Source organism: Lingula anatina, chromosome 10 (genome assembly GCF_051362555.1).
Source record: "Lingula anatina isolate TDL-2025a chromosome 10, LinAna3.0, whole genome shotgun sequence".
Taxonomy (NCBI): domain Eukaryota; kingdom Metazoa; phylum Brachiopoda; class Lingulata; order Lingulida; family Lingulidae; genus Lingula; species Lingula anatina.
This window is the reverse complement of record NC_141776.1, coordinates 12,955,156-12,979,308: the sequence shown is the minus strand read 5'-3', so window position 1 is coordinate 12,979,308 and position 24,153 is coordinate 12,955,156. Positions and strand designations below refer to the sequence as shown.

General features: G+C 38.6%; 4 protein-coding genes across 5 annotated transcripts in view; 1 reads left to right on the top strand and 3 right to left on the bottom strand.

The window, feature by feature from the left end:
- Nucleotides 1–5,076, bottom strand: part of LOC106178420 (basic immunoglobulin-like variable motif-containing protein) — a 38,713-nt gene extending 33,637 nt beyond the window's left edge. The window contains exon 1 of the mRNA XM_086997370.1: nucleotides 4,863–5,076. The gene's annotated coding sequence lies outside the window, so the exon portion shown is untranslated. The remainder of the gene's footprint in view (nucleotides 1–4,862) is intronic.
- Nucleotides 5,077–7,429: 2,353 nt separating this feature from the next.
- Nucleotides 7,430–13,239, bottom strand: LOC106178948 (blastula protease 10-like). Its single transcript, XM_013562355.3, has 10 exons — nucleotides 12,922–13,239; nucleotides 12,669–12,729; nucleotides 12,034–12,145; nucleotides 11,372–11,493; nucleotides 11,034–11,151; nucleotides 10,783–10,852; nucleotides 10,219–10,422; nucleotides 9,973–10,099; nucleotides 9,625–9,752; nucleotides 7,430–8,071 (listed from the first exon to the last, which is right to left on the bottom strand). The coding sequence occupies exons 1-9, from the start codon at nucleotides 12,988–12,990 to the stop codon at nucleotides 9,643–9,645; spliced, it is 993 nt and encodes a 330-aa protein (XP_013417809.3). The 5' UTR covers nucleotides 12,991–13,239; the 3' UTR covers nucleotides 7,430–8,071; nucleotides 9,625–9,642.
- A 2,650-nt stretch (nucleotides 13,240–15,889) lies between these two features.
- Nucleotides 15,890–20,804, bottom strand: LOC106178950 (zinc metalloproteinase nas-14-like). The gene is made up of 12 exons (XM_086997771.1): nucleotides 20,613–20,804; nucleotides 20,361–20,421; nucleotides 19,808–19,919; nucleotides 19,357–19,478; nucleotides 19,034–19,151; nucleotides 18,792–18,861; nucleotides 18,192–18,395; nucleotides 17,949–18,075; nucleotides 17,361–17,579; nucleotides 17,018–17,137; nucleotides 16,377–16,511; nucleotides 15,890–16,162 (listed from the first exon to the last, which is right to left on the bottom strand). The coding sequence occupies exons 1-12, from the start codon at nucleotides 20,679–20,681 to the stop codon at nucleotides 16,047–16,049; spliced, it is 1,473 nt and encodes a 490-aa protein (XP_086853897.1). The 5' UTR covers nucleotides 20,682–20,804; the 3' UTR covers nucleotides 15,890–16,046.
- A 2,934-nt stretch (nucleotides 20,805–23,738) lies between these two features.
- The window catches only part of LOC106178424 (uncharacterized), an 85,283-nt gene continuing 84,868 nt past the window's right edge, over nucleotides 23,739–24,153 (top strand). For both annotated transcript variants that reach the window (XM_086997574.1, XM_086997573.1), the window contains exon 1: nucleotides 23,739–23,897. The gene's annotated coding sequence lies outside the window, so the exon portion shown is untranslated. The remainder of the gene's footprint in view (nucleotides 23,898–24,153) is intronic.

Sequence of the window (24,153 nt, the reverse complement as noted above, 5' to 3'; positions counted from 1 at the left end):
TGTGGACCCGTTTCCTAATCTTGATACACATGTACATGTAGAAAGGGGTAATATACGTGATAACGAATACCCTCTAATAGCACAGGGACTCTAATATAGTCTGTTACTAATTTAAAGAAGCGACTTTCAAGAATTTGTAACCGACTAGTAATACCATTGTCAGAGAGAGAGAGAGAGAGAGATAAATTTATAGAATCACATTTTCCTAATTATTTTGTTAACATGTAGGTGATCAGCCCATGCAGGAAAGCCGTCACCATTGTACGGTCTGTCCACTTGTTGCTGGGAATGGCGTTGGTACTGCACTCCAAATTCCCGCCCAATGCGGGGCGCCAGTTGCTGCCACGAGTTATCGGACAGGTGGAGACCGTACATGTAATGAAGACACCGGTGAGAACCGTACTCTTGGTTTTACCGTACATAGTCTATATTTTATCATCTGTGTGAGCTTGCACAACGATGTTGACAATGCAAAACTTTTTTTCTTCACAAAGCACGTTATGTTAATAATCATCATTCAATCAGTCATCAAAGTGTTTTTTTTTTTCAACCAGCTACATTTTGCGGGGAGAACCCAGATGTCCCAACAGAGAAACCAAAGCACGAAAGATTTGCATCTGAAAATGTTCGAGAAAAAACGTTCGCAAGTTGGCCGGCTCACAGGGCTCAGAACCCACGGGTGCTGGCTAAGAATGGCTTCTTCTACACCGGTAAGATACACAGCAATAGTCTTGCATTCTTCGGGGTTAATTTTGATTGGTGTTTGTTTGTTTGTTTGTTTGTTTGTTCCCTTTATTGGGTCTTATGAAATAGTGACCTGCCACGTCTGACAGTTTTGACCACTTTTTTTCAGGCAGGTATATGATAGCGTGTGCATTTTGTCAAGAATAGCGGTTGATAAGTTATGTCACTGCATGAATACAGATTAGAAAAATAACGCCAAGGCAGTGCACATCATACGTTGTAGGCGCTTTGCCGAATCGTAAATTCAGTTTGCGTGAAAGGCAGTGATAGGATAAAAAGCATAAGTCACATGACATTTTGGCTGATTGGTTTATTTTGCAATCAAAATGTAATTGTCCAAGCCGAAGATAGTAGATGCCAAACGAACTTCATGATTTTATTCAAATATGGCGCAAGAAAATATTTTAGATATGTAGTTTGATGAGATGTAAGCTAGTGCTTAAGAGGAATACTTAATATGAGTATAATGTAAGATATTTATGATAACACAAAAGAGGCACGGAAAATCTATAATGGCCAAAAAAATTAAATCCATGTTTTTGGTTTGATCACGGTGCTTAAATATGCCCAAATATGCACACGTTAGTATATGGTCACTGTATTCAAATTTTGCATGTGCAGGATTTTCAGATAACGTGGAATGTTTTTTCTGTGGCGGGGGATTGAGAAATTGGACACCAGAAGAAGACCCATGGACTGAGCATGCACGTTTGTTCCCTTGGTGTGGTTTTGTCCATCAGTGCAAGAGGGAGGGGTCAATTGATATCGGCCTGGTAAGGGCTAACTACTTCAGAAAACACGATGAAATCTATTTAAATCATATATATATATATGTATGTATGCTAGTAGTCCTAGTGCATGTACTAGTTTACCTTGTACGTAAGTAAAAAAGCTTTCCATCATCTTTGTATTTTAAAGGGTCATCTATTTTTTAGTACATTTTGAGATGTTTGACGGACAATATTCTTTTCTTGTGTCAGTCGCCAGAGTTAGCCGCTCAAAATCAATCAAACAGATTGACAGTCATGACGAGTCAAAAAGGTAAATATCAGTAACGCGTTCATTACTTGGTTAATGCTTCGACTTTTTACCAGAAGTTATCATTTTGGCTTTCTAAGAAATACATGTAATAAAAATGATATTTACTATTGTTTAAAAGCCACTCAATTTAAACCGGTAACACGCTGCACAGCTCAGGCTTAGGGTCTATTCCCACAACTTTAGATCGATCTATCACCGCGGGGAGTCTCACCAGACTACCGTCAGATAATCCCCCTTAAGTGTCCGTCCCCGCCCACTACAAGCCGTAAGGGGCAATTAACTTTCGTGTCCGCCCGGCAGACAGCTATTCAGCGCGAACCCCCAGGGAGTTAGGTCGATCCAAAGTAGGTCGATCTAATCTATGGAAATGGGGTGTTAGTTACTGAGCGAGCGTTCTAGGGGGATGGGTGCAGAAATACTATACGGGATGCTAAAAGATGGATAATTCACGTATTATAAGAGAGTGTAAAAATGACTAAAGAGCAATATAAAATTGTCGACTGAAACGTAAAGAAAAATTCAGCAATTAAAATATGTAAAAATCTTCCAATTCCTCTCAAAGGAGATCAAGCAAATTTACGGCAGTTTATATATTAAATTATTCGGTCGGACAAAAGTCTTTGCAAATGTAGCAGTTTTTGAGTCTAGGACATAAAATATTTGAGTGTGAATTGCTCATCACATTTGTACCTTTATCAATATGTGGTTCAGTTAATGTTTTCCTGAACACATACTTTCAAATGACACGTAATCCACGACATAAATGTAGGTTATCGCGACTGACCTCATATTTTCAATCCAGAGTGCACAGCATACTTGGGGTAGGTCTTAAAACAAGCACGCATATTTTATGTAACTCCTGAGGCGAGAAATCCGCTAGCTCTCTTTGGCTGTCTAGTTAGCCTTGTGGCTGACCAGTAAACTCTTTTGAGAGTCTGTTAACCCTTTTATTGTGTCGTTAACCTTTTGTCTGTCTAGTTAGTCTTGTGATGTCTAGTTAACAGTTTGACTATGTGGTTGACATGCATTTTTTTTTAATTTATTTACTTGTCCATCTTTTGATGTCATCCATCCATGTTAGTTGTTGCCTCCCTCCCCTACGTGTTCCTTCTACCTTTCCCTGTAAGACATGCTTGCAGATGGTTTCATGCCTGCTTACTTGACCAAAGTATTGCAGTTAACACTTTGATTTTATAGTTAATCTTGTGACGCTTGTTGAACCTAGTAAGCCTTATGACTACCTATCTTTTCTTTACGAGTTTGATTTTACTGATCATATCATTTAAAAAAGTGGAACATGCCCCAGAGAATATTTTGCCTCCATTTCTAAATATAAAATACTTAGACTTTCCATTTCATGGAGTCATTAATTTTTTCAAACCAAGTATTGTTAAATAAGATTTTAATATTTTAATATTATAAATATATAAACATGTAATTTATGTGACGGCATTATTTTCGGGTGATGTACTTGTACAAACTGGATTTCCGTACATCTCATATTTCAGAAGCCGAATCCCTCAATGAGGAAAATCAGCGCCTCAAGGAACAAAGAATGTGTAAGATCTGCATGGACGAGAAGGTCGGCACGGTATTTCTACCATGTAGTCACCTGGTCTCCTGCGCGCAGTGTGCGCCTGGACAGAGAAGTTGTCTTGTGTGTAGAGCGTCGATCAAGGGCACTGTGTGCGCGTGCATAGATTGAGTAATAATGTAAAGACACGTGATACAATATCAAACTTAACAAAAGCAACCACTTTGGTCTGAAATGTCTCGCCGAATTTATCTCAAGACTTTCAACCTACTGTCATAATGGTTTTATTTATGCGTAATGATTTAAAGAATTAGTTCTAAAGAAAAGCAGTATATACTCCAAGCATGAGTGTGATATCTGCAATCATATTGATTTAGGTGGTATAAAAATAGTTCAAACGAGATACAGACTGATGTATCTATGGAATGTAATTAGTAACCGGTGAAGGATACCAAAGAAATTCCAGTCCAGTTTCATGTAGTGATTGTTACTTAATTAGCTCTGAATTAAGAATATAGAAAGAGGAAAGTATGCTAAAAGAATGTAACAAAACATAAGGGAGATCGGAGAATAAATAGAAATGATCTGCTCGGAATATACAGAGTGCCACCCTTTAAAGGAAAATGTGACCATAGAATACATAACAAAATATGACGTGTAAAAGGGAAACTTGATCTGCATTCTAGAGGCCCGCACTTTAGGTTGGACACTTACTTATTTATACTTACACTACGCTTATACTTGGACACTTAGACACCTAGGCACTTAGATACTTATTCGCTAGATTGTTCTTTTAGAAGCACTATTGTCACACAAGGAGTACCTGTACTACCTGAGCAGAACTGATCAATAGGGAACGAAAGTGTAATTCAGAAGGCGTACTCAGTTGTACCTCTCATCCGTGATCCAATAAAACCCGCTTACCCGGATTAAAAAAGATCTGGACTTTGTTGTTCTTTTCCTACCTAATATACCCCCGTGTCACGGATCCCGAAGGACGGTAACGCGTCGTAAATAAAAGGGAAGAGAAAATCCACAATTAAAACCCCCGAGACACTACTTCCTTTGGTGTAGTAGGAACCGCGCACGGTTTTATGCTGAAGTAGGCCTACTCTTTGTATGAGATCGAAATATGTTTAAATGTATGCTTTATTCTTTGTGCATAGCGCACACGTCTACCGGTACATTTACATAAAGGTAAAATAAGTCCCCTGACAGTCGCGTAGCCGTGGCCTGGGCGTCGCGAGGCCTCATAGTGTAGCCACACCATCCGCCCCCTTTCTGTGCAATAGAAGGGGCGGGGAACGCAAACAATGGGGGTGCAACTGGTAGAGACCGGAGCCCCTTCTGGTCGATAGCCTGGACCATGGCCAAATTATTCAGATAATGTGTCCATTCCTGTACCAGCAAGTGATAAACACCATACTAGTATAATATGCTGTAAATGAAATGTTTAACAGGTCCATACAATCGTTTGCAAATCGATGACGAAACGCCGTTTAGGCAAACCGCCATATTCCCCAACTACAATTCAAAAACCTACCTTATTTAAACATCACGTAGGAAGTAGGTCACACAAACGCTGTGGTAAATCGTTACTTATCCTACTTTGAATGCTCACAGCCATCAAAGTGAAGTCAGCCAGGATACATTGTTACAGGTTTCAGATAAATGGGATAGTTTTCGGAGAATCCTCTATATTTTAGTGTTCAGCTTTGTTAGCAAAAAGTACCGTCCGTTCCTTTCAAAATCTGACGCATGAATGACGAAATATAAGGGATTTTTAGTTTTGCATCCCCCTCCCCCACCCGGATATCGAACAATCTGCTACTTTAATCGATAAGATATTGCCTCAAATTTCACATAGGCCTATATACAAAGAAATCAATTTTTTCTTTTCAAATGTTAAGGAAATTTTGCACGTTGAAAAGATACCTAAAAGTCACTGTTTGTGCAATTACATTGTCACTGTACCAGAAAGTGCTCGAATCCACAAAAAAGGGGAATTCCCCGCGTCACTGCTAAATCTAGGTTATGATCTCAACCGTACTGAATTGACTTGGGGACGTGCTCCGCACGCTTTTAAACAGGGTCGTTAGGCCTACATAGGGTGGTCCAAAAAGATGTATCCATCTCATTATCGCTATTTCATTATCATTATTACTAAGAAAATTAGTAAGTTGGCATGGATACTGTGATTTATCAGTAGGAGCAACACCGCATTGCGCATGTGCGTCACTCCTATAGCCCACCTATCGTTACTTCCCTGGAGACAGGCTCGTCTCCCTTCGTACGTGCCACCCTTGACCTGCTAATTCTCCAGACCTTTCCCCTTTGGATTTTATTCCAAAATAAAATAAAATATCTGTGAGGACAACTACATGACAATATGTCTTTGCTAACAATGTCTTTGCCAACAATCCCACACGAAAGTGATACTCTCAAAATTACCAATAGAACAGGAAAATTCCCCATGAGATGTTGAACACTGCCATTGAAACTTCAGTGGAGGATTACTGTAGCTACAGGGATTCAGCGCCAAGGAACTTGGATCGAACAAATTATAAACCGTTGATCTGTGTTCACAAAATGAAGGTATACAAGGGCAGAAAATTGATCTAGCATTTGTTCTTAATGTATTTATTGATTTTGTCATAATGGTTTTATTTATGCATAATGACTAAAAGAATTAGTTTTAAGAAAAGTAATATATACTCCAAGCATGAGTGTGATATCTTCAATCATATTGATTAAGGTGATATAAAAATAGTTCAAACTACATGTAGATACAGACTGGTGTATAGATCTATGGAATGTAATTAGTGGCCATTGAAGAATACCAAAGAAATTCCATTCAAGTAGCATGTAACGATTGTTGCTTAATTAGTGCTGAATTAAGAATATAGAAAGAGGAAAGTATGCTAAAAGAATGTATCAAAACATAAGGGAGATCGGAGAATAAATAGAAATAATCTGCTCGGAATATACAGTGTACCACCCTTAAAAGGAAAACTGTGACCATAGTATACGTAAAAATTGTGACGTGTACAATGGAAACTCGATCTGCATTCTAGGAAGATAAAAGCGAGGCCCGCACTTTGGCCTGGACACTCATACGCTTATAAACTTATTCATTAGATTGTTCCTCTAGAACACTATTGTCTCATAAGAATACCTGTATTATCCGAGCACAGGAAAAGAAGGCGTACTCAGGTGTACCTCTCATCCATAATCTAAACATAACCTCCATGGCGGAGGTAATAAAACACACTTGCCTGTATTAAAGAAAAATATCAGGACTTTGTTGTTCTATTCCTACCTCATTACCCCCGTGTTACGGATTCCTAAGGACAATAAACGCAACAAACAAAAGGGAAGAAACCCACAAATAAAACCCCGTGACAATTTAATGGGGTCTACATTGACCTTCGAGGACAAATTGCGAGTGAAAAAAGAAATGTAGGTTTGTCTGTTAAATAATTTTCATATCTTTCAAATCGAATAAAAAAGAAAATCGAGTCATAACTTACAAGAGGAAAATCCTATATTGAATTTGAAATTACCTTTACATTTATTTATATGCTTGTTTATTTATCTATTTACTTATATTTTCTTTTTAATAAATGTACACATTTTTCTCTTGTGATCTACAATATCTAAAACTACTAAAAAAAAATAATGAACCCTTTATTTCGAGTCACGTTTTGACAAAGCTCTTATTCAGAAGTTTCAGTTACCTTTTATATTGGCTTTAATTTATTTATCCATTTATTTGTGAGCATGTATTTATTTAGATTGTATTGGTCTTAGATGAAGAGAAATCTGTCGGTTTTACCGAGTATCAAAGTAAACAATAGGAATATTCGTAGAAATCTTAGTCTGTCTAGACAATGTCAATCATCAACAAAGTGACAATGCCATTAAAAATGACGCATCTGCCCCTTGTAATTCCGATCATTGAACATTATAATCAGTGTGGAAGTTTCTTGTTCAACGGGTTCCATGGTTCCGCTCGAGAGAAATTAATGTTAAATTATTAATTAATGAATTATTTTTAATTTAAAAACGTCTATATTTAAGTGAAACTCCTCTTTTAATAAAATAAATACTATCAGTTATAGATTGAAAATTACATTTTATTGCTCAGATTGCATTTGTCGCTAACTGGAAATTCTCTGTCCCATTTATTGAAAAACATCGTTATATAATAGACGTGATTACAGAATCTGGTTTGCACTGCAGGTGTTGGATTTCAGCCCATCATGTTGCCTAACTGTATATCACCTTACTGTAAGTGCAAATATTTCTTTCTAGTAACAAAGGCTAATGAAAAGTTTAATGAAAAATATGCATCTATTTTAAAATGAACAATATATTTTGAGTGACGTATTGGCACACCTTTTATTCAAATGTTACGGTAGCATTGTACATTGGCTTTTAAGAAATGTCTTCAGCAACGTACAGGTACCTGGTACAGAATAAAATTATCCAAATGAAAAAAATGAAATACATATCTGCCTTTCGCACCTGAGATATTTTGAGGGGAAAATTAGTCACAAACCAAGCTAATTAATAAGAAATCAAATTAATTTCTGTAGCGAAATGAAAAAAAATAATGATATGATAAACTCGTCAATTACGAGCACTGTTCACACGAACGTCGACAGCTTACAAGCATGTTATTGGGATTCTTGGTGCATTCCCCCATTCTCCACCAATAAGGGCAGAAGACGTTCTCGTCAACGCATGAAACTGAAATAAATGAAAATGAATACAACTAGAGGATCAGAGAAGCGATACCGCCTCCGGATATTGTACCACCAGCTGGAGTAAGCGAATTAGTATGGAAAACCAAAAACAAGGCAGCAAAACTGTCAAATGTACAGACAAAAAACAGATGAAGAAAATATGTCATTTTGTCAATTTTGATACAATAATTAGAAACTAGAGTTCTAGATATTTTTATTGAAAATTACAATTCAAAACAAAATCATGGGGAAGAGTAAAAGTTTAAATCCAAATTGGTGAAGTGCGATTCATGGAGTAGAGAAGGTCAAAGGTCAATTTTAAGATCACAGTTAGATTGCCATTATATGACTTCCTATTCAAGTTCAATAGTAACCATGGGCATATCTCTGCTAGTTTTGGAGATATGACAGATAGAAAGGTTGCAAAGTTCAGTTCATGGTGAAAAGTAGGTCAAAGGTCAATTTTAAGGTCGCAGTTAGATTGCCAGTATATATCTTATTCAACTTCAATAGTAACTAGAAAAGCACTCCGAGAGCTCAGACCTCCGCCAAGGCAGCAATTTTTCATAATTATTGATTATTGATTGATTATTGATCCGGATCACCACCAAAAACTAATCATCTGTTCCTTGGCCCACTTTTGACAGTTCATGAAAATTTCATCAAAATAGGTCCATAATTTAGTATTTTGTAACAGTAATGTGCCATAAATTTCCTACAGAAGAAATAATGTCATTTTTGACTAAAAGTTGTCTGCCTCGCCAAGCCTTATGTCATCTTTTCCAGACGTTCAAAATTTTATGCATATTACCATATGGCACATTTTACTTTCACCGCCACAATGTACTTTTTGATACAGCATAACTCGTAAACCATATGGAAAAAAAACGGAGACTACCTTTACTGTTGGGCTTGACATGCTCTATCAAATGCAAAAAATAAGAGGTCTCTAGCATTAACGATTCCAGAATTAGAGAGAGTTTTATGTTTCGGCATCTAATGGCCGCTGCTCCCGTGAAAATACACCGATTGACCCCAAACTCACGGAGATGAAAGATGACCTGAAGGGTAACCCCTGCCAATAATATTATAGGTAGGTATTTGTAGTTTCTAAATATCAGCGCAAATAATTTTTTTCGTAAAAATTCCCTTTTTTGAAATTTTGGCCCGTTTCACCTTGAAATAAAGGTCAAAGGTCAAATCCAAGGTCATATTTGAAATCTCCACATATGACTTTTGGTCAGCCGTCTATAGAAATTTTTCCCATAATTCCGTCGGTATGGTAGATAATGAACATTTAAATTTGTCAATTTTGTACAAGGGTGCATTGCAATGAGCGCCACACCTAGACCCCTGAATCGACGAAGCTCAAATTTTTCGCGGAACGAGTTGAGATTATAGGTGACCTAAATCCAAGAGATGGGTACGCAGGCCATTGTAGGTTGTAGTCTAGGAGGAGAAGCGGTAACGGTAACATGGCGGCGGAGAGGAATATTAGTCAAGAAAAACTTTAATGCCGATATGCTTAAAGTTGAACACATGTGACAGATACTTTACCACTTAAGTTCGGGGACTTTAACCGCAGGGTTGCACTGGAACGCCACTTCTAGTTCCTGGACAGATACAACGGCAATTTTTGTCCACGAAGCCCGGGGAGGGGCACCTGGGTTTGTTGGTGCAGCCGCCTGAGATTTAAAAAATCAGACTTGAGTAAAAAAGTCTCATGCATGGAGAGAGGTGTGCTGGTTTTAACCCGTTTAAGAATTATCCAACAATTCACATTAAATTATTACATCACATTATTACATAATTAATGCAATGTACAATAAACAGTGTTAAAATTGGCAGTTTTTACAAATGACCTGAACGTATTGCAAAACTTGTTTTTAAAACGACGATACTCACTATCGCATCTGTACATGGCGTTTGCTAATTTGACATCGCCGAAACTAAGCCCAAATCTGTTTCCGATCGTATTCTGCTTGGTTTTATCCTTGGTTATAATGGTCCGACGCCCATTGGTAGAAAAGGCCTGAAAATATATTGGTTTTGTATTTCCATTTGTATTAGAGATCCAACAAATGAAAGCAAAATTCAGAGAATTAAACGAAAAGACGACAAATGAAATAATTAAAAAAAACTTAAACTTACATATTGCCCATAATGCATGACGCTGTCGTAGTCATATGGTAGGCCGTGCGTATTAGTATAAGACTTTGGATATCTCCTAAAATTGTAAAAAAGATGTTCTGGAATGTTCTTCCTGAGGATGGTGACATATTTTCTCCGGTCGTATCTCGTCTGCTCGTGGTTGAAGCCGATTGCGTGGCCCAATTCATGGATGATTATTCCTTTCTGATAGATAAGATGAGAAAGAATAGGAAAACCAAAACTATATTGAGTGAGAAGGAAGTGAGACTTTGTTCATTATACCAGTATATACTGTATATGTTTATAATACGGCGCCATCTTGTTGATCTTGGATTCATTTAGAGTTCTACAACAACGGGGTATGGCTTTAGAGCAACACCAAAGTATAAATAATAAAGAAAAAAGTAAAACCCAATAAAAAAAAAACTTCTGCTCAAGGCAAATCGGGGTCAATTGGACAATATAATTGTGTACAAACGAAAAGAAAATAATGGTTAATGAGATGAAAGGACATTTAGTGAAGCAGTTGGATAAATACGAGGTTAAAGAACGACTTGGACTTACCGATCTGCATCCTCGAGCCAAGTTTATTGGTTGTTGACCTCGACCTAACATCCCAACATATGAAGAACACCTAAAAATAAAACGACAAAAAAAAAAAAAACATTGAATATTTTCATTTGGAGCAAATGGACCCTTTACAGGTGTTTTTTTTATTAATAAATCAACATACACTTGCATAAGAGAATGTTTATTCAATTGAAGTTCCAAATCCAACATGGTTTTCTAGTAAGCATTAATTATTTTCTTCTTACCCAGCTCCGTTTTGCAAGTGTATGTAATTCCTTTCATTTGTTCTCGGCTTGAACTGGATGCATGTGTATGTATTCCAGTCGTTGAAGGCCTGCTGTATGGCTCTGCGATCTGAGGCAGCTGTGAACAGAGATCGGTAAAGAAGTATTTTATTAGAGAAATTTACCGCATACATTTATTTTGCGCATGCGTGCGACTGCACTTTTGATCTCCACGTGCACGTGCGTGATTCCGCCAATTGTGTTTAAGTACGTTTAAGCACATGCTTCCATGTGTGTATAGCAGATTTCCAAGCTTAAAACAATATCAGTTATCTTTTTTTTATACAAAATTTACTTACTCATCACCGACGAGATGGTGTACGGGACTATATTATTTGTCCACCGTAGTCTTGTATCCCGTATGCCTTTCCTCTTTTTTCGTCTTCGTTTCTCCCGGTTTCTCTCATTCTTGTCTGGAGGACTTATAAGATCAAACAAACAAATAACGGTTTAATTACCAAATGAGTCGTGGTGCTACTAGTAGTCTTTGCCTTACGTTTTCACCTCCAATAAGGAGGTTATGTTTTCACCCCTGTTTCTTTATTTGTTTGTCATCAACATAACTCAAAAAGTTATGGACCGATTTTGCTGAAATTTTTAGGAACTGTGAGAAGTGGGCCCAGGAACAAATGATATGTTTTTAGTGGTGATCTGGATCAATAATCAATAATAATAATAGCGGAGATCTGCGCACTCGGAGTGCTTTTCTAGTTTTATAATTGAACTTAAATTTTATCAGAAAAAACGGAAACTATTCATAAGTTATCAAGATGCGTGTGTGTAATTACAACCTTCAGATAATACTTATTCCAGTCAATTAAACAAGCAGCGAGTAATCGCCACCTGTTTGATAACTGTAACTTCCCAACTGAAAGCGAATTATTTAAATCACTTGTTGTGCTGTAATATATATATGAGTTATTGGATCCCAACTGTCCTCAAATATGACAATTTAACTCACCCAAATTCCTTCTCCTGGGCTCTTGTGAGTGCGAGATAGTCCTTCTTCAGCTCTAAAATGTCTAATTCGCGTAGAACTACATTGTCATCTTGAAATAGTTCTAAAGCCTTGCCTGGGTAAAATAGAACTAGAGTAAGGGCATGTTCAGAACCAGTTTTTTTCCTCGAATTGACTAGTCCGCGGGTCAAATAAGACGCGCACTTGACAATGGATTCCTGCATCCCATTTGCGCCGTCTCAGCCGATGCAGATCATTTAAATCTCGACTTGCTTTCAAGTGGGTCGGCTTTATTTGATCCGCAGACTAGTTAGTTCGCGGACCGACTTTATCTGATCTCCAGACTAGTTAGACCGTGGACCAACTGGTTCTGAACAGGCCATTAAGTATCAACATTCTACTGGTTTCAATAATATTGGTTAGAATATTACGAGATACTGTGAAGAGTTAAGCCAAATGCACCACTTTCCGATTTTCATGCAGAAACGTTTAATATATACTTTTTGCCCTTTTTCGCCCCCCCCCCCCTTTTTTAAACTTGCAGCGAAATGTTTATTTACTCTTGTAACTGGAACAAGTTAAATACTCGGTGTAGGTGTCGAACTATGACGATGATGAATAGAAATGCTGAAATTTACTTTTCTTTGCTGCACTCTTGATAAGTTCATCTATAGTTTTTGCGTGTGACACTTCTGATAGCTGAAATAGTTCAGAATAGTAAGTTTGATTAGGCATAAAGTCTAGCGTTTTCGGCAAAATGCGAACAGTTAAGAAATCATAAGGCAAAATAACTAAACACCACATTACTCAACCATTTGACGCGTTAGATAGAAAGTTTGATAAGGTACGTATCAATATATTGGTACTAAACTTAGCAGACAGGCCACTCACCCAAACTGCACAGACTGCTGCTATCAGTGCTGTGACGGCAACCCTCGGCGATAACTCTGCGTTTCTCATGCTTCTTTTACTTCTGTAACAACTTGCCCGTTCTAGGGTCTCTTTTATACATTTTCGGTTGGACGCAGCGTGCACTTTATTTTAACTTTGGCATGTCCAGGTCAAGATTGCAGATAATTTAGCTTCATCATCGAAGGCACGTGGAGTAGTCAGATTCATGACGTAAATGTTTTCTTTAAAACAAAGCTTTTAGTGCCGTAACCGTGGGGATGAACAAGCAGTTTTCAAGTCAATTATTTTCATATCGTCCGTGGTCATCAGTTTAGTCATACAGGTAGGGGTCAGGTAAGGCGGGCATTAACAAATCTCTAAATTGACCCTAATAGCTTTGAGCGCGTTACACGTCACAGGTCTTGCCTAACTACCCACGTGTTAAGATTTTTCCCTTGGGCGGGCAGCAAGGGGACATTTTGTACAGAAGCAATGCAAAGATGAGTGAAAACAGAACGTTGTTTTTAACCCAACACGTATGGTTCGTGGGCATTAACTACCCTCTACCAGGGCCGCGGTTATTATTGTGGACATTTTATGCTGAGGCTTTAAAATCACGTCAGGCGTTTCGTCCGAAAAGAACGAGAAAACTGAGAAAAAAGACGTTCTAACAATACATTCCTGGAGGTATTTCCTTTTTAATGCAATGATTTAGACTCGGGTTGTCTTTTACATGACTTACATGTTTCGGACTCCTTGAAAAACGTCTACCGCAGTTATGATATGCTATAGATAGGTGCTCGCGTGTATGACTGAGAGCAAAAATGACTGTCTATTTATCTATAGACATATCTGTAATTATCTGTAGAAAATCAATCTGTCGTCCTGGTTGAGGGTAGGCATGAACTGCGTCATTGTCTTGGTCATTTGAGAACGGGGTGAGCCTGCGGAGCCGAGCAAGTAAAATAATTCGATTATTTGAAGGAGCTTCTTATGGCGCATTCAGACCAACAGATCCACGGATAAAATATGGTCGACCCGATTGAAAGTTTGCTGCATAATTCCCTTATAGACACTGAATAGATTGCCCGCAAGGATTCCGCCGTAAGCTGTCAAGTGGGTCGGCCATATTTGATCCACGGATCTGTTTGTAACTTTGGTTGTGAATGCGGCTTTAGATAAGTAGCATTTTTTGTATTTTAGTATTTTTAATTGTTTTCATGGCATGATAACCTGGTTTCGATGTCCAAAATTGTGGGTGGAAATTTTTAGGCAGTAGCAATAACGTAGTCCCCTTCCAAAAAGGCTCGCCTCCACTGCATTGCTAAGAGGGTATCCATAATTTTAATTTACTATCACGTAACAACGGGGAAACTGAATATCGGGTAAATGGTGGATGTGAGAAGTACATGTAGAACATTGACCTATATGTACCAAGCTTGACCATTTAAATATCCCAACACTTATTATATTTTAATATGCTGCTTCTAAATGAGAGGAATGCATTTCTAGCATGCAGTTGACATAGGAAGGAGTTCGACCCGCTGAAATCGCCAGAAGGTTGGTTTGTTTCATAAGAACCGTTCAGAAGGTTAGGCAGTAAAATAACAGGTACACGGGCAAGGCAGTGACAGTCTACGTTAGGCCGAACGGATAACCCTACAAATAAAAATGGTTTCGAATCACTTTGCACTCTTCAGATGCGTCAAGTACGTCCCTCTCATCCAGACGATAGGCCTACTGTGCAAAATTCCAAAACAGGGTTTTAATTTGTTTTTACTATGGTTTGAAATAAGTAACATTTTGTGGAAAAAATCCTTCTTGAAGTTGAATAAAAAGTATTATTTTATGACTTTATATTCTGTATCATCAAACACATTGCATTAGGGGGGGGGGGGATACTTTTTTGGTGGAGGAGTGAATACTCAAAAAACAACATAAAAATTACTAGTAAAATGTGAATTAAGAGTGAAGCCTCGTGTCCCCACTGTTTTATTCAAAACACAACAATATACCACTAGCGGACCCAAGATGTCCAAAAACGGAGGGGAGGGGGTAAAACACTGAACAAACCCTCCTCTGTTCTCTTGGGGTACGAAGGCACTCGAACCGCTTTCTCCTCCTGACCATATAGTGCGCCCGCGCCGAAATCTGTGTCATTGCGAAATCAAAAGCCTACGTGTGCGACCCACGTAGAACATTACGTAGGCTACATGTTTGATGCCGTAAAGGGCAATTGGCGAAGATTGGACCCAGATTGGAGGCGGGCTAGAATACTGGAAGAAAATCAGATGAAATCACTCCCTTTATGATCGGTCGATGGCCCATTTTTTCTTTGGTAGTCTTTGTCACGCTATTGTGTCCCAGATTTATTGCGATAAAGCGTAAAGCAGGCATTAATAGTCACGAATACTGTAGGAGTCGCGATCGAGAGTGATATTATGTAACATGATTAATGTCATATGTCATGACTTTTTTATCAATGTCCTACGTGTCACAATAATTTGTTTTACCCCGTGAAGAAGTAGGACACGATCTCTCTCTCTTGTGGTTGTGTGCACGAAATATATTTTATTCATAATAAACAGTTGGCTCCCAGACGACGGATGGAGACAACAAAGTGTTTTCCAATGTTCGTTCTCTTTTTAAAAAATGAGGATATTTATGCGCTGAACCCGCTGTTCATCAGTTGAGTTTCGATGTATTAGCGGTTCAACAGTCCAGGCTGCCCAGCTAATACAGTGGAATTTTGAAGCAAGCACATTCTCTCTCTCTTTCTCTCTCTCTGCGTGCTTGTGTGTGTGGGAGAAAACTCTCTCTTATTTAAAAAAGACCAAATTTACTTGCCAAACGAAAACAACTTCCACTCAGTCCACTTTTGTTTTACAGGGTTAAAATCGGTCAATATACCGTGGTATCTCGTCAGGTGCTACCAGCACAGAATGAGGATAAATACATAACAACGGAATTATCTGTCTTAAATGACCATTTATTGTCTTAATTAGTTATTATAATTCTAACTGACATTATATATCATTAAAAACCAAAGTAATTTATAAGAAATTAAATTAATTTCTGTGGCAAAATGAAAAAAAAAGTGATATGTGATATGGTGAACTCCTCAATCAGGAGCACTGTCCACACGAACGTCGACAGCTTACAAGCATGTAATTGGGATTCTTGGTGCATTCCCCCATTCTCCACCAGGAAGGACAGAAGACGTTCTCGTCAACGCATGGAACTGAAATAAATGAAAATGAACAAAATAAACAATAGTTGGTCTCCCTACCTTAAATTTTGGAATGTGCTACTTACGACAAATTAATTTTGAGAATGAACTGAAATAAGGCAAAATATTATTTTGAAGTAACACAGTTATGAATTCAAAAAATGTTTTAAAAAATGTGAGATAATTTGGCATACACTTATAGAACAACAATAATTTGTGACCGTACCTGATGGAGATCCCGAGGTGCATCTATTGCAGGACTTGGGGCAGTAAGGGATCATATACCGAGGGTTACGGGTACACTCGCCACGTGAAGCCCACGAGGCACAGTATGTGTTATAGTCCACGCAACTGCTACTTCCTGGGAAGTAAAAGAAGGAAGATAATTAAGAAAAACTTTAAGCATAAATTTGAACACATGTGACAGATACTTTGCCACTTAAGTTCAGTAGCTTTTAAAAACATTTTAGGTTAAAATTCTTTTTCGGTCCTTTTTTCAAACTTAGCTAAAATTCAACAATATTATTTTCGTTCACTTACTTGGACCTATTAGTATAAACTTTCCTATAATAAAACTATTTTAAAAAACAAAACTATTTAAAAAAACAGACTATTTCAAAACTAAGAAAAGGGTAATAAGCAATGGTGTTTCTTTTGTCAATATCTATAGTAAATTCAGGGATATTTACCAGCCAATATTTCGTCTGCTGATAGTCAGACTTCATCAGGGAAATGAGGGCTTTGACTATATTGGTTATTTCAAACTAATGAAACTGTTCAACAACACAAAAGGGAAACTCAATATCAATATAATGAGGGAAGAATAAACTTTCTAGAATAACAGCTGGAAAACAAAATGTCTCCTACCTCCTCCACTGCAGAGACGACACGACTGTCTACAATTCAGCTGCATATATCGTGGGTTACGTCCGCACTCGCCTCGTGCAGCCCAAGCTGCGCAGTTGCTGTTGTAATCTCGACAGTTGTCTGTAACAGAAAAAAGTTATCATAATCATCACCATCATCCTTCGCCCTTGGGCGGAATTGGAGCATCATCATCATCATCGTGTTTAGACCACAGTTGTTTTAAAATAGCATATTTCTTGCAAGAGGGATATATAAGTCTTCGGTAGTCCTTTGAAAACAATTGATCAGAAGTTATTCAGTACTAAGTTAAGTAAAAATATAAATGCAGGTTCAATAAACTCACTGTTGCCACCCCCGGTACCGCCCCCAGTTCCTCCCCCGGTACCACCCCCGGTACCGCCTCCAGTCCCGCCCCCGGTTCCACCCCCGGTACCGCCTCCAGTGCCCCCTCCGGTGCCGCAGGGTTGCACTGGAACGCCACTTCTAGTTCCTGGACACATACAACGGCAATTTTTGTCCACGAAGCCCGGGGAGGGGCAGCTGGGTCTGTTGGCGCAGCCGCCTGAGAAATAAAAAAAAATCAGACTCAAGTGAATAGTGTTTCTTACATGGAGAGAGGTGCGCTGGTTTTGATCAGTTTAAGAATTATAAGACAATTTTCCTTATTACATAATTTACAATAAAGAATGTTAAAGAACTACAGGCCCGTAACCAGGGGGGTTCGGGGGGTTCGAAAGAACCCCCCTTTTTGCTGAAAAAAAGGTCCACTCTGGGTAAAATTTGACATAAGTACATGGGGATTTTTCGTTAGGTTCACTTTTTCAGAAAAAGAACCCCCTCTTCGAAATTGCTGGCTACGGGCCTGAACTACCAGTATTAACAAATGACATGAACGTAGTGCAAAACCTGTTTCTAAAACGACGACACTCACTATCGCAACTGTACATGGCGTTTGCTAATTTGACATCGCCGAAACTGTGCCCAAATCTGTTTCCGATCGTATTCTGCTTGGCTGGATCCTTGGTTATAATGGTCCGACGCCCATTGGTAGAAAAGGCCTGAAAATACATAGGTTTTGTATTTTCATATGTATTAGAGACCCATCAAATGAAAGCAAAATTCAGAGAATTCAACAAGAAGACGACGAATGAAATAATAAAAAATTTAAACTTACATATTGCCCATAATGCATGACGCTGTCGTAGTCATATGGCACGCCGTGCGTACTAGTTAAAGACTGTGGATATCTCTCAAAATTGTAATAAAGATGTCCCGGGATGTTTGCCCTGACGATGGTGACATAGGTATCCCTGTCGTATCGCGTCTGCTCGTGGTTGAAGCCGATTGCGTGGCCCAATTCATGGATGATGATGCCTTTCTGATAGATATGAAGAGAAAGAATAGGAAAACCAAAACTATAAACAGTGAGAAGGGAGTAAGACTTGCTTGATATATATATATATATATATATATATATATATATATATATATATATATATATATATAATACGGCTACATCTTGTTGACAATGGATTGATTTAGTGTCCATCAACCGGGGTAGGGCTTTAGAGCAACAGCAAAGTAAAATACTACTACTACTACTACTACTACTACTACTACTAATAATAATAAAACCTCTTCTCAAGGCATATTGGGGTAAAAATTAGACAATATAATTGTGGACAAATGAAAAGAAAATAATGGTAAATGATATGAAAAAGACATTAAGTGAAACAATTAGATAAACACGAGGTTAAAGAACGATTCAACTTACCGATCTGCATCCTCGAGCTAAGTTAACTGGTTGTTGACCTCGACCTAACATACCAACATATGAAGAACACCTAAAAATAAAACGGCCAAAATACATCACATATTTTCATTTGGAGCATAAGGACCCTTTACAAGTGCATATTATTAATAAATCAACACGCAGTTTCATAAGAGAATGTTTATTCAATTGCAGTTCCAAATCCAACATGGTTTTCTAGTAAGCATTAATTATTTTCTTCTTACCCGGCTCCGTTTTGCAAGTGTATGTAATTCCTTTCATTTGTTCTTGGCTTGAATTGGATGCATGTGTATGTATTCCAGTCGTTGAAGGCCTGCTCTATGGCTCTGCGATCTGAGGCAGCTGTGAACGTAGATCGGTTAAGTAGTATTATATTAGAGAAATGCACTGCATTTATTTTGCGCATGCGTGCGAATGCCTTTTTTGAACTACACGTGCACGTGCGTGATTCCGCCGATTGCGTTTAAGTACGTTTAAGTACAAGCTTTAATGTGTGTTAAGATTTTAAAACAATATCAGTTATCTTTTTTTTACAAACTTTACTTACTCATCACCGACGAGATTGTGTATGGGACTATATTATTTGTCCATCGTCGTCTTCTATCCCGTATGCCTTTCCTCTTTTTTCGCCTTCGTTTCTCCCCGTAGTTGCCATCCTTGTCTGGAGGCCTTTTAAGATCAAACAGAAAAACGGTTTATTTAACAAATGGGAAGTGGTGATAGCATTTGTCTTTCGTTGTAAAACTTTTACTAAAATTTTGTCAGAAAAAAATAATTCACAAGTTATTAAGATGCGTTCGTGTCTTAAAAAACCTTCAGATAATATTTATTCCAGTCAAACTAAACATCGAGATATCACCACCCGTTTCATAACTGCAACTTTGCTACTGAAAGCGAATCATTTAAATCATTTGTTGTGCTATAATGTGTGTGTGTGTGTGTGTGTGTGTGTGTGTTATTGGATCCTTACTGTCCTCATACACGACAAATCGACTCACCCAAACTCCTCTTCCCTGGCTCTTGCGAGAGCGAGGTAGTCCTCCCGCAGCTCTAAAATGTCTAGTTCGCGTAGTATGACACTGTCATCTTGAAAGAGTTCTAAAGCTCTGCCTGGAAAGGTATGAGAACAAGAGTAAGGACCTGTTCAGAAACAGTTGATCCGCGGGCTGACAAGTCCAACAATCAAAAGAGACACGCACTTGATAATAGATTCCCGCTTCCCATTTGCGCCGCCCCAGTAGGGGCAGATCATTTAAATCTCGGCATGCTTTCATGTGAGTCGGCAATAATTTAGGATAAAAACTCTACTGATTTTAATAATACTGGCTAGAACATTACGAGATACGCAGAATTAAAGCAAATTAAAAGCAAATGAACCACTATCCGACTTTTACTCCGAAACAAGACATACTTTTTACCCTACTCGTCCCCCCCCCCTTTTTTTTTTTACTTACTGATGATATGTTTATTTACTCTTTGCAACTGGAACACTTTAATACTAGGTGTAGGTGTAGAACTAGGAAGATGATGAAAAGTTATGTTGATATTTACTTTCATTTGCTGCACTGTTGATAAGTTCATCCATCGTTTGTGCGTGTGATACTTCTGATAGCTGAAATGTTTCAGAATGGTACGTTTGAATAAGCATAATATCTAGCGCCTTCGGCAAAATACGAACAGTTAAGAAATCATAAGGCAAAATAACTAAACACCACATTACACAACCATTTGGCGCGTTAGATAGAGAAATGGAAAGGGTACGTATCAATATTGGCACTAAACTAAGCAGGAGAGGCCACTCACCCAAACTGCACAGACTGCTGCTGTCAGTGCTGCGACGGCAACCCGCGGCGATAACTGTGCGTTTCTCATGGTTCTTTTACTTCCGTAACAACTTGCCCGTTCTGGGGTCTCTTTTATACATTTTCGGTTGGAAGCCGCGTGCAAATGCACGGCCCGCTTAATCTAAACTTCCGCATGTCCAGGTTATTAAGTTTAAAGATAATTTAGCTTCATCATCGAAGGCACGTGGAGTAGTCAGATTCATGACGTGAATGTTTTTTACAACAAAGCTATAAGTGCCCAAACCGTGGGGATGAACAGGCAGTTTTTAAGTCAATTATTTTTATATCGTCCGTGGTCATCAGTTTAGTCATACAGGTAGGGGTCAGGTAAGGCGGGCATTCTAGACTGACCCTAATTGTATGGTTCGTGGGCATTAACAGCGTCATTGTCTTGGTCATTTGAGAGGGAGATGGACTAGCGGAGCAAGACCCCATTTCCAGAGATTAGATCGATCTACTTTAGATCGACCCAACTCCCTGGGGGTTCACGCTAAATATAGCTGTCAGCCGGGCGGACACGAAAGTTAATTACCCCCTTACTGCTTGTAGTAGGCGGGACGGACATTGAAGTCGGATTATCTGACAGTATTCTAGTGAGACTCCCCGCGGGGATAGATCGATCTAAAGCTCTGGGAATAGAGCCCAAGTGATATAATTCGATTTGGGGGCTTCTTATGGCGTATTCAGAGTTGATCCGTGGACTAACTGATCCGCGCATCAAATTTGACCGCTCCACTTGACAGCTCGCCGAATAAATCCCTAGTAGACACTGAATAGATCCCTCTCGGGGATTAGGCGGTAAGCTTTCAAGTGGGTCGGCAAGACAGTCTACGTTAGGCCGAACAGATGACCCTGCAAACAAAAATGGTCGCAAATTATCTTAGCACTCGGCAGAAGTTTTTGACTCTAATCCAGAGGATACTTTGCAAAATACCAAAAAGTGACTTTGATTTTTTAACAATAGTTAGAAATCAGTAATTTTTTTTACAAGTTGAATGAAAAGCATTATTTTATGACTTGATTTTTTGTATTATTTTACACATTGCATTAGGGGTGACACCTTTTTGGTAGGGGTTGAATACTCAGAAAAACAGCATTAAAATTACTAGTTAAAATGTGAACGAAGTTAAGCCTAGGGTACGAACGCACTCGAACCGCTTTCTCCCCCTGACCATGCAGTGCGCCCGCACCGAAACCTATGTCATTGCGAAATCAAAAGCCTACGTGTGCGACCCACGTAGAACATGATGTACATGTTTGTTGCCGTAAAAGGCAATTGGCGAAGATTAGATCCAGATTGGAAACATGCTAGTATACTGAAAGAAAATCAGATGAAATCACTCCTTTTATGATGAGTCGATGGTCATTTTTTCTTTGGTGGTCTTTGTCACGCTATTGTGTCCCAGATTTATTGCGATAAAGAGAAAGCAAACATTTATAGTCACAAAAATGCTGTAGGAGTCGCGATCGACAGAGAGATTATTTAACATGATTAATGTCATATTTCACGTCGTTTTTATCAATGTCCTACGTGTCACTATAATTTGTTTTACCCCGTAAAAAAGTGCACTCTGACTGACACGATCTCTCTCCCTCCCCCCTGAGTCTCCCTCTCTCTCACTCACACTCTCTCTCTCTAACATATATAACTGTCAGGCCCTATATTACACCGCTACCACATATTGATTTTTGATTTTCACTAGGTCTATATATTTGCAGATATGGCACTGGTTAATCCCTAGCACTTTTCTGTATGAGTTAGAGAAATGTGCATATAATTAATCTGCAGTCCTGGCATATAGTAGGCCTATAGGGAGGCTCTCTTCGCATTTTCTTTTGCGATCTGCCATTAGTAATTTCTTGCGATAACAGATTAAAACTGAAATATGAAATATTAAACGCAAAATATATTTAGCCTAATTGGCTACATTGGACAAGTTTTTGTGTTATCATACGAAAGCCGCTGCACTCTCTATGACATCATGCAAAATGCCTCTGTGGCGTCATACTTAACCATCTACGGAATCATGTAAGTTTTCATAAAGCAAAAATGGAGAACTTTGAAAGAAGGGACCAGCCCTCCGAATATCGAACGTACAATGCAATCTGCTACGTTGATCGGCAAGGCTGCTCACAGTCTCAGATATTCACAAAGAAACCGCCTCTTTTTCTTTTCAGAATGTTTAGGAATTTTACACTGAAATTACACGCCAAGAGACCTTTTTAACAAAAACAGTTCGAATGCTTTCTAAGGGGACCCCCCCCACCCACATCACAGCTGCATAGAGACATTTCAATGGCGCTAATGTCGCACTGAATACTTTCGGGATGTAGTTCGCTCACCAGTCTATTGTCATATTTTTTGCCCTGAAATCAAATCAATACTTCTTCCTTTTTTTCTAATCTCTGTTTTTCTCCCTGGATTAAGCTTAATTTTTTCGACTCCTTGTAAATAAGGAATTGTAGGCTTACTTGTGTTCTCGAAATATATTTTAGTCATAATAAACAGTTGGCGTCCAGTTACAACGACAGATGTAGGCAAAAAAGTGTTTTCGATTGTTTGTTTTTAATGCTTATAAAAATGAGGATGTTTCTGCACTGAACCCGCTGTTCAATAGTCGAGTGTGACTGTATTAGCGGTTCAACCGTCCACGCTGCGCAACTAATGCAGTAGAAATATAAAGCAAGTGCATTCTCTCTCTCTCTCCCTCTCTCTCTCTCTCTCTCTCTCTCTCTCTGTGTGTGTGTGCGTGCGTGTGTGCGTGTGCCTTGGAGAAAAGCTTACTTAATCTAAAAAATGAATAATAGCACATTAACTTGCCAAGCGGAACCTGTGAAACCACTTTCCAACTGGTGCACTTTTGTTTTGCAGGGTCAAAACAGGTCAATATCGAGATTTCTCGTCAGGTGCACGAGAGCAAAATAAATAGAGCGTTTCAGTCTAATATATTGCCCTGCACAGAATGAGAATTAATACAAAGCAACGTATTTCTCACTATTAAATGCCCAGGTAGCATCTTATTTGATTGGTAGTAATTCTAAATGACCCTCAAATATCATTTTAACGGTAACGAAACAAGCCGTTGTGACATGACCCTATGACGTCAGAGGTCACAGACGACATGTTCAGGTCACCGAGCGAAGTTTAAATTTGAAACATATTGGATCTCTTTAATCGAGATTATTTCCGATCCTGTGTTTCCTGTGCTGACACCACTAAAAGCGGAAATCGAGGATGAATTAGGTAAGACTATCATCTGTGTAATTTGGGGAATAGACTTTAAATAAATTACTGAAATAAGTTTAATTATCGCAGGCCGCGTAATGTTGACAACGATCAGCAACGAATTGTCCGATTGTCTGGCAGTGTCTGACTACTGTCTAGACGGATTTAGCAGATTTTTTTTACCGTTTAACACCTCTGTGTGTATCTTGCTATCCTATTAATTATGTCCAGTCTGTTAGTTTGTATCGTCATGGTTTATGTCTAGCACGTATGT

Bases quoted from the DNA above. Each gene is read 5' to 3' on its own strand.
- LOC106178948 (XM_013562355.3), bottom strand. From the start codon at position 12,990: ATGAGAAACGCAGAGTTATCGCCGAGGGTTGCCGTCACAGCACTGATA. The intron at 12,730-12,921 runs GTGAGTGGCCTG...GAACTATTTCAG, and splicing joins CAGCAGTCTGTGCAGTTTGG to CTATCAGAAGTGTCACACGC. The intron at 10,853-11,033 runs GTAAGAAGAAAA...TTTTATTTTTAG, and splicing joins CACTTGCAAAACGGAGCTGG to GTGTTCTTCATATGTTGGGA.
- LOC106178950 (XM_086997771.1), bottom strand. From the start codon at position 20,681: ATGAGAAACGCACAGTTATCGCCGCGGGTTGCCGTCGCAGCACTGACA. The intron at 18,862-19,033 runs GTAAGAAGAAAA...TTTTATTTTTAG, and splicing joins CACTTGCAAAACGGAGCCGG to GTGTTCTTCATATGTTGGTA. The intron at 17,138-17,360 runs GTGAGTTTATTG...TTTCTGTTACAG, and splicing joins CGGTACCGGGGGTGGCAACA to ACAACTGTCGAGATTACAAC.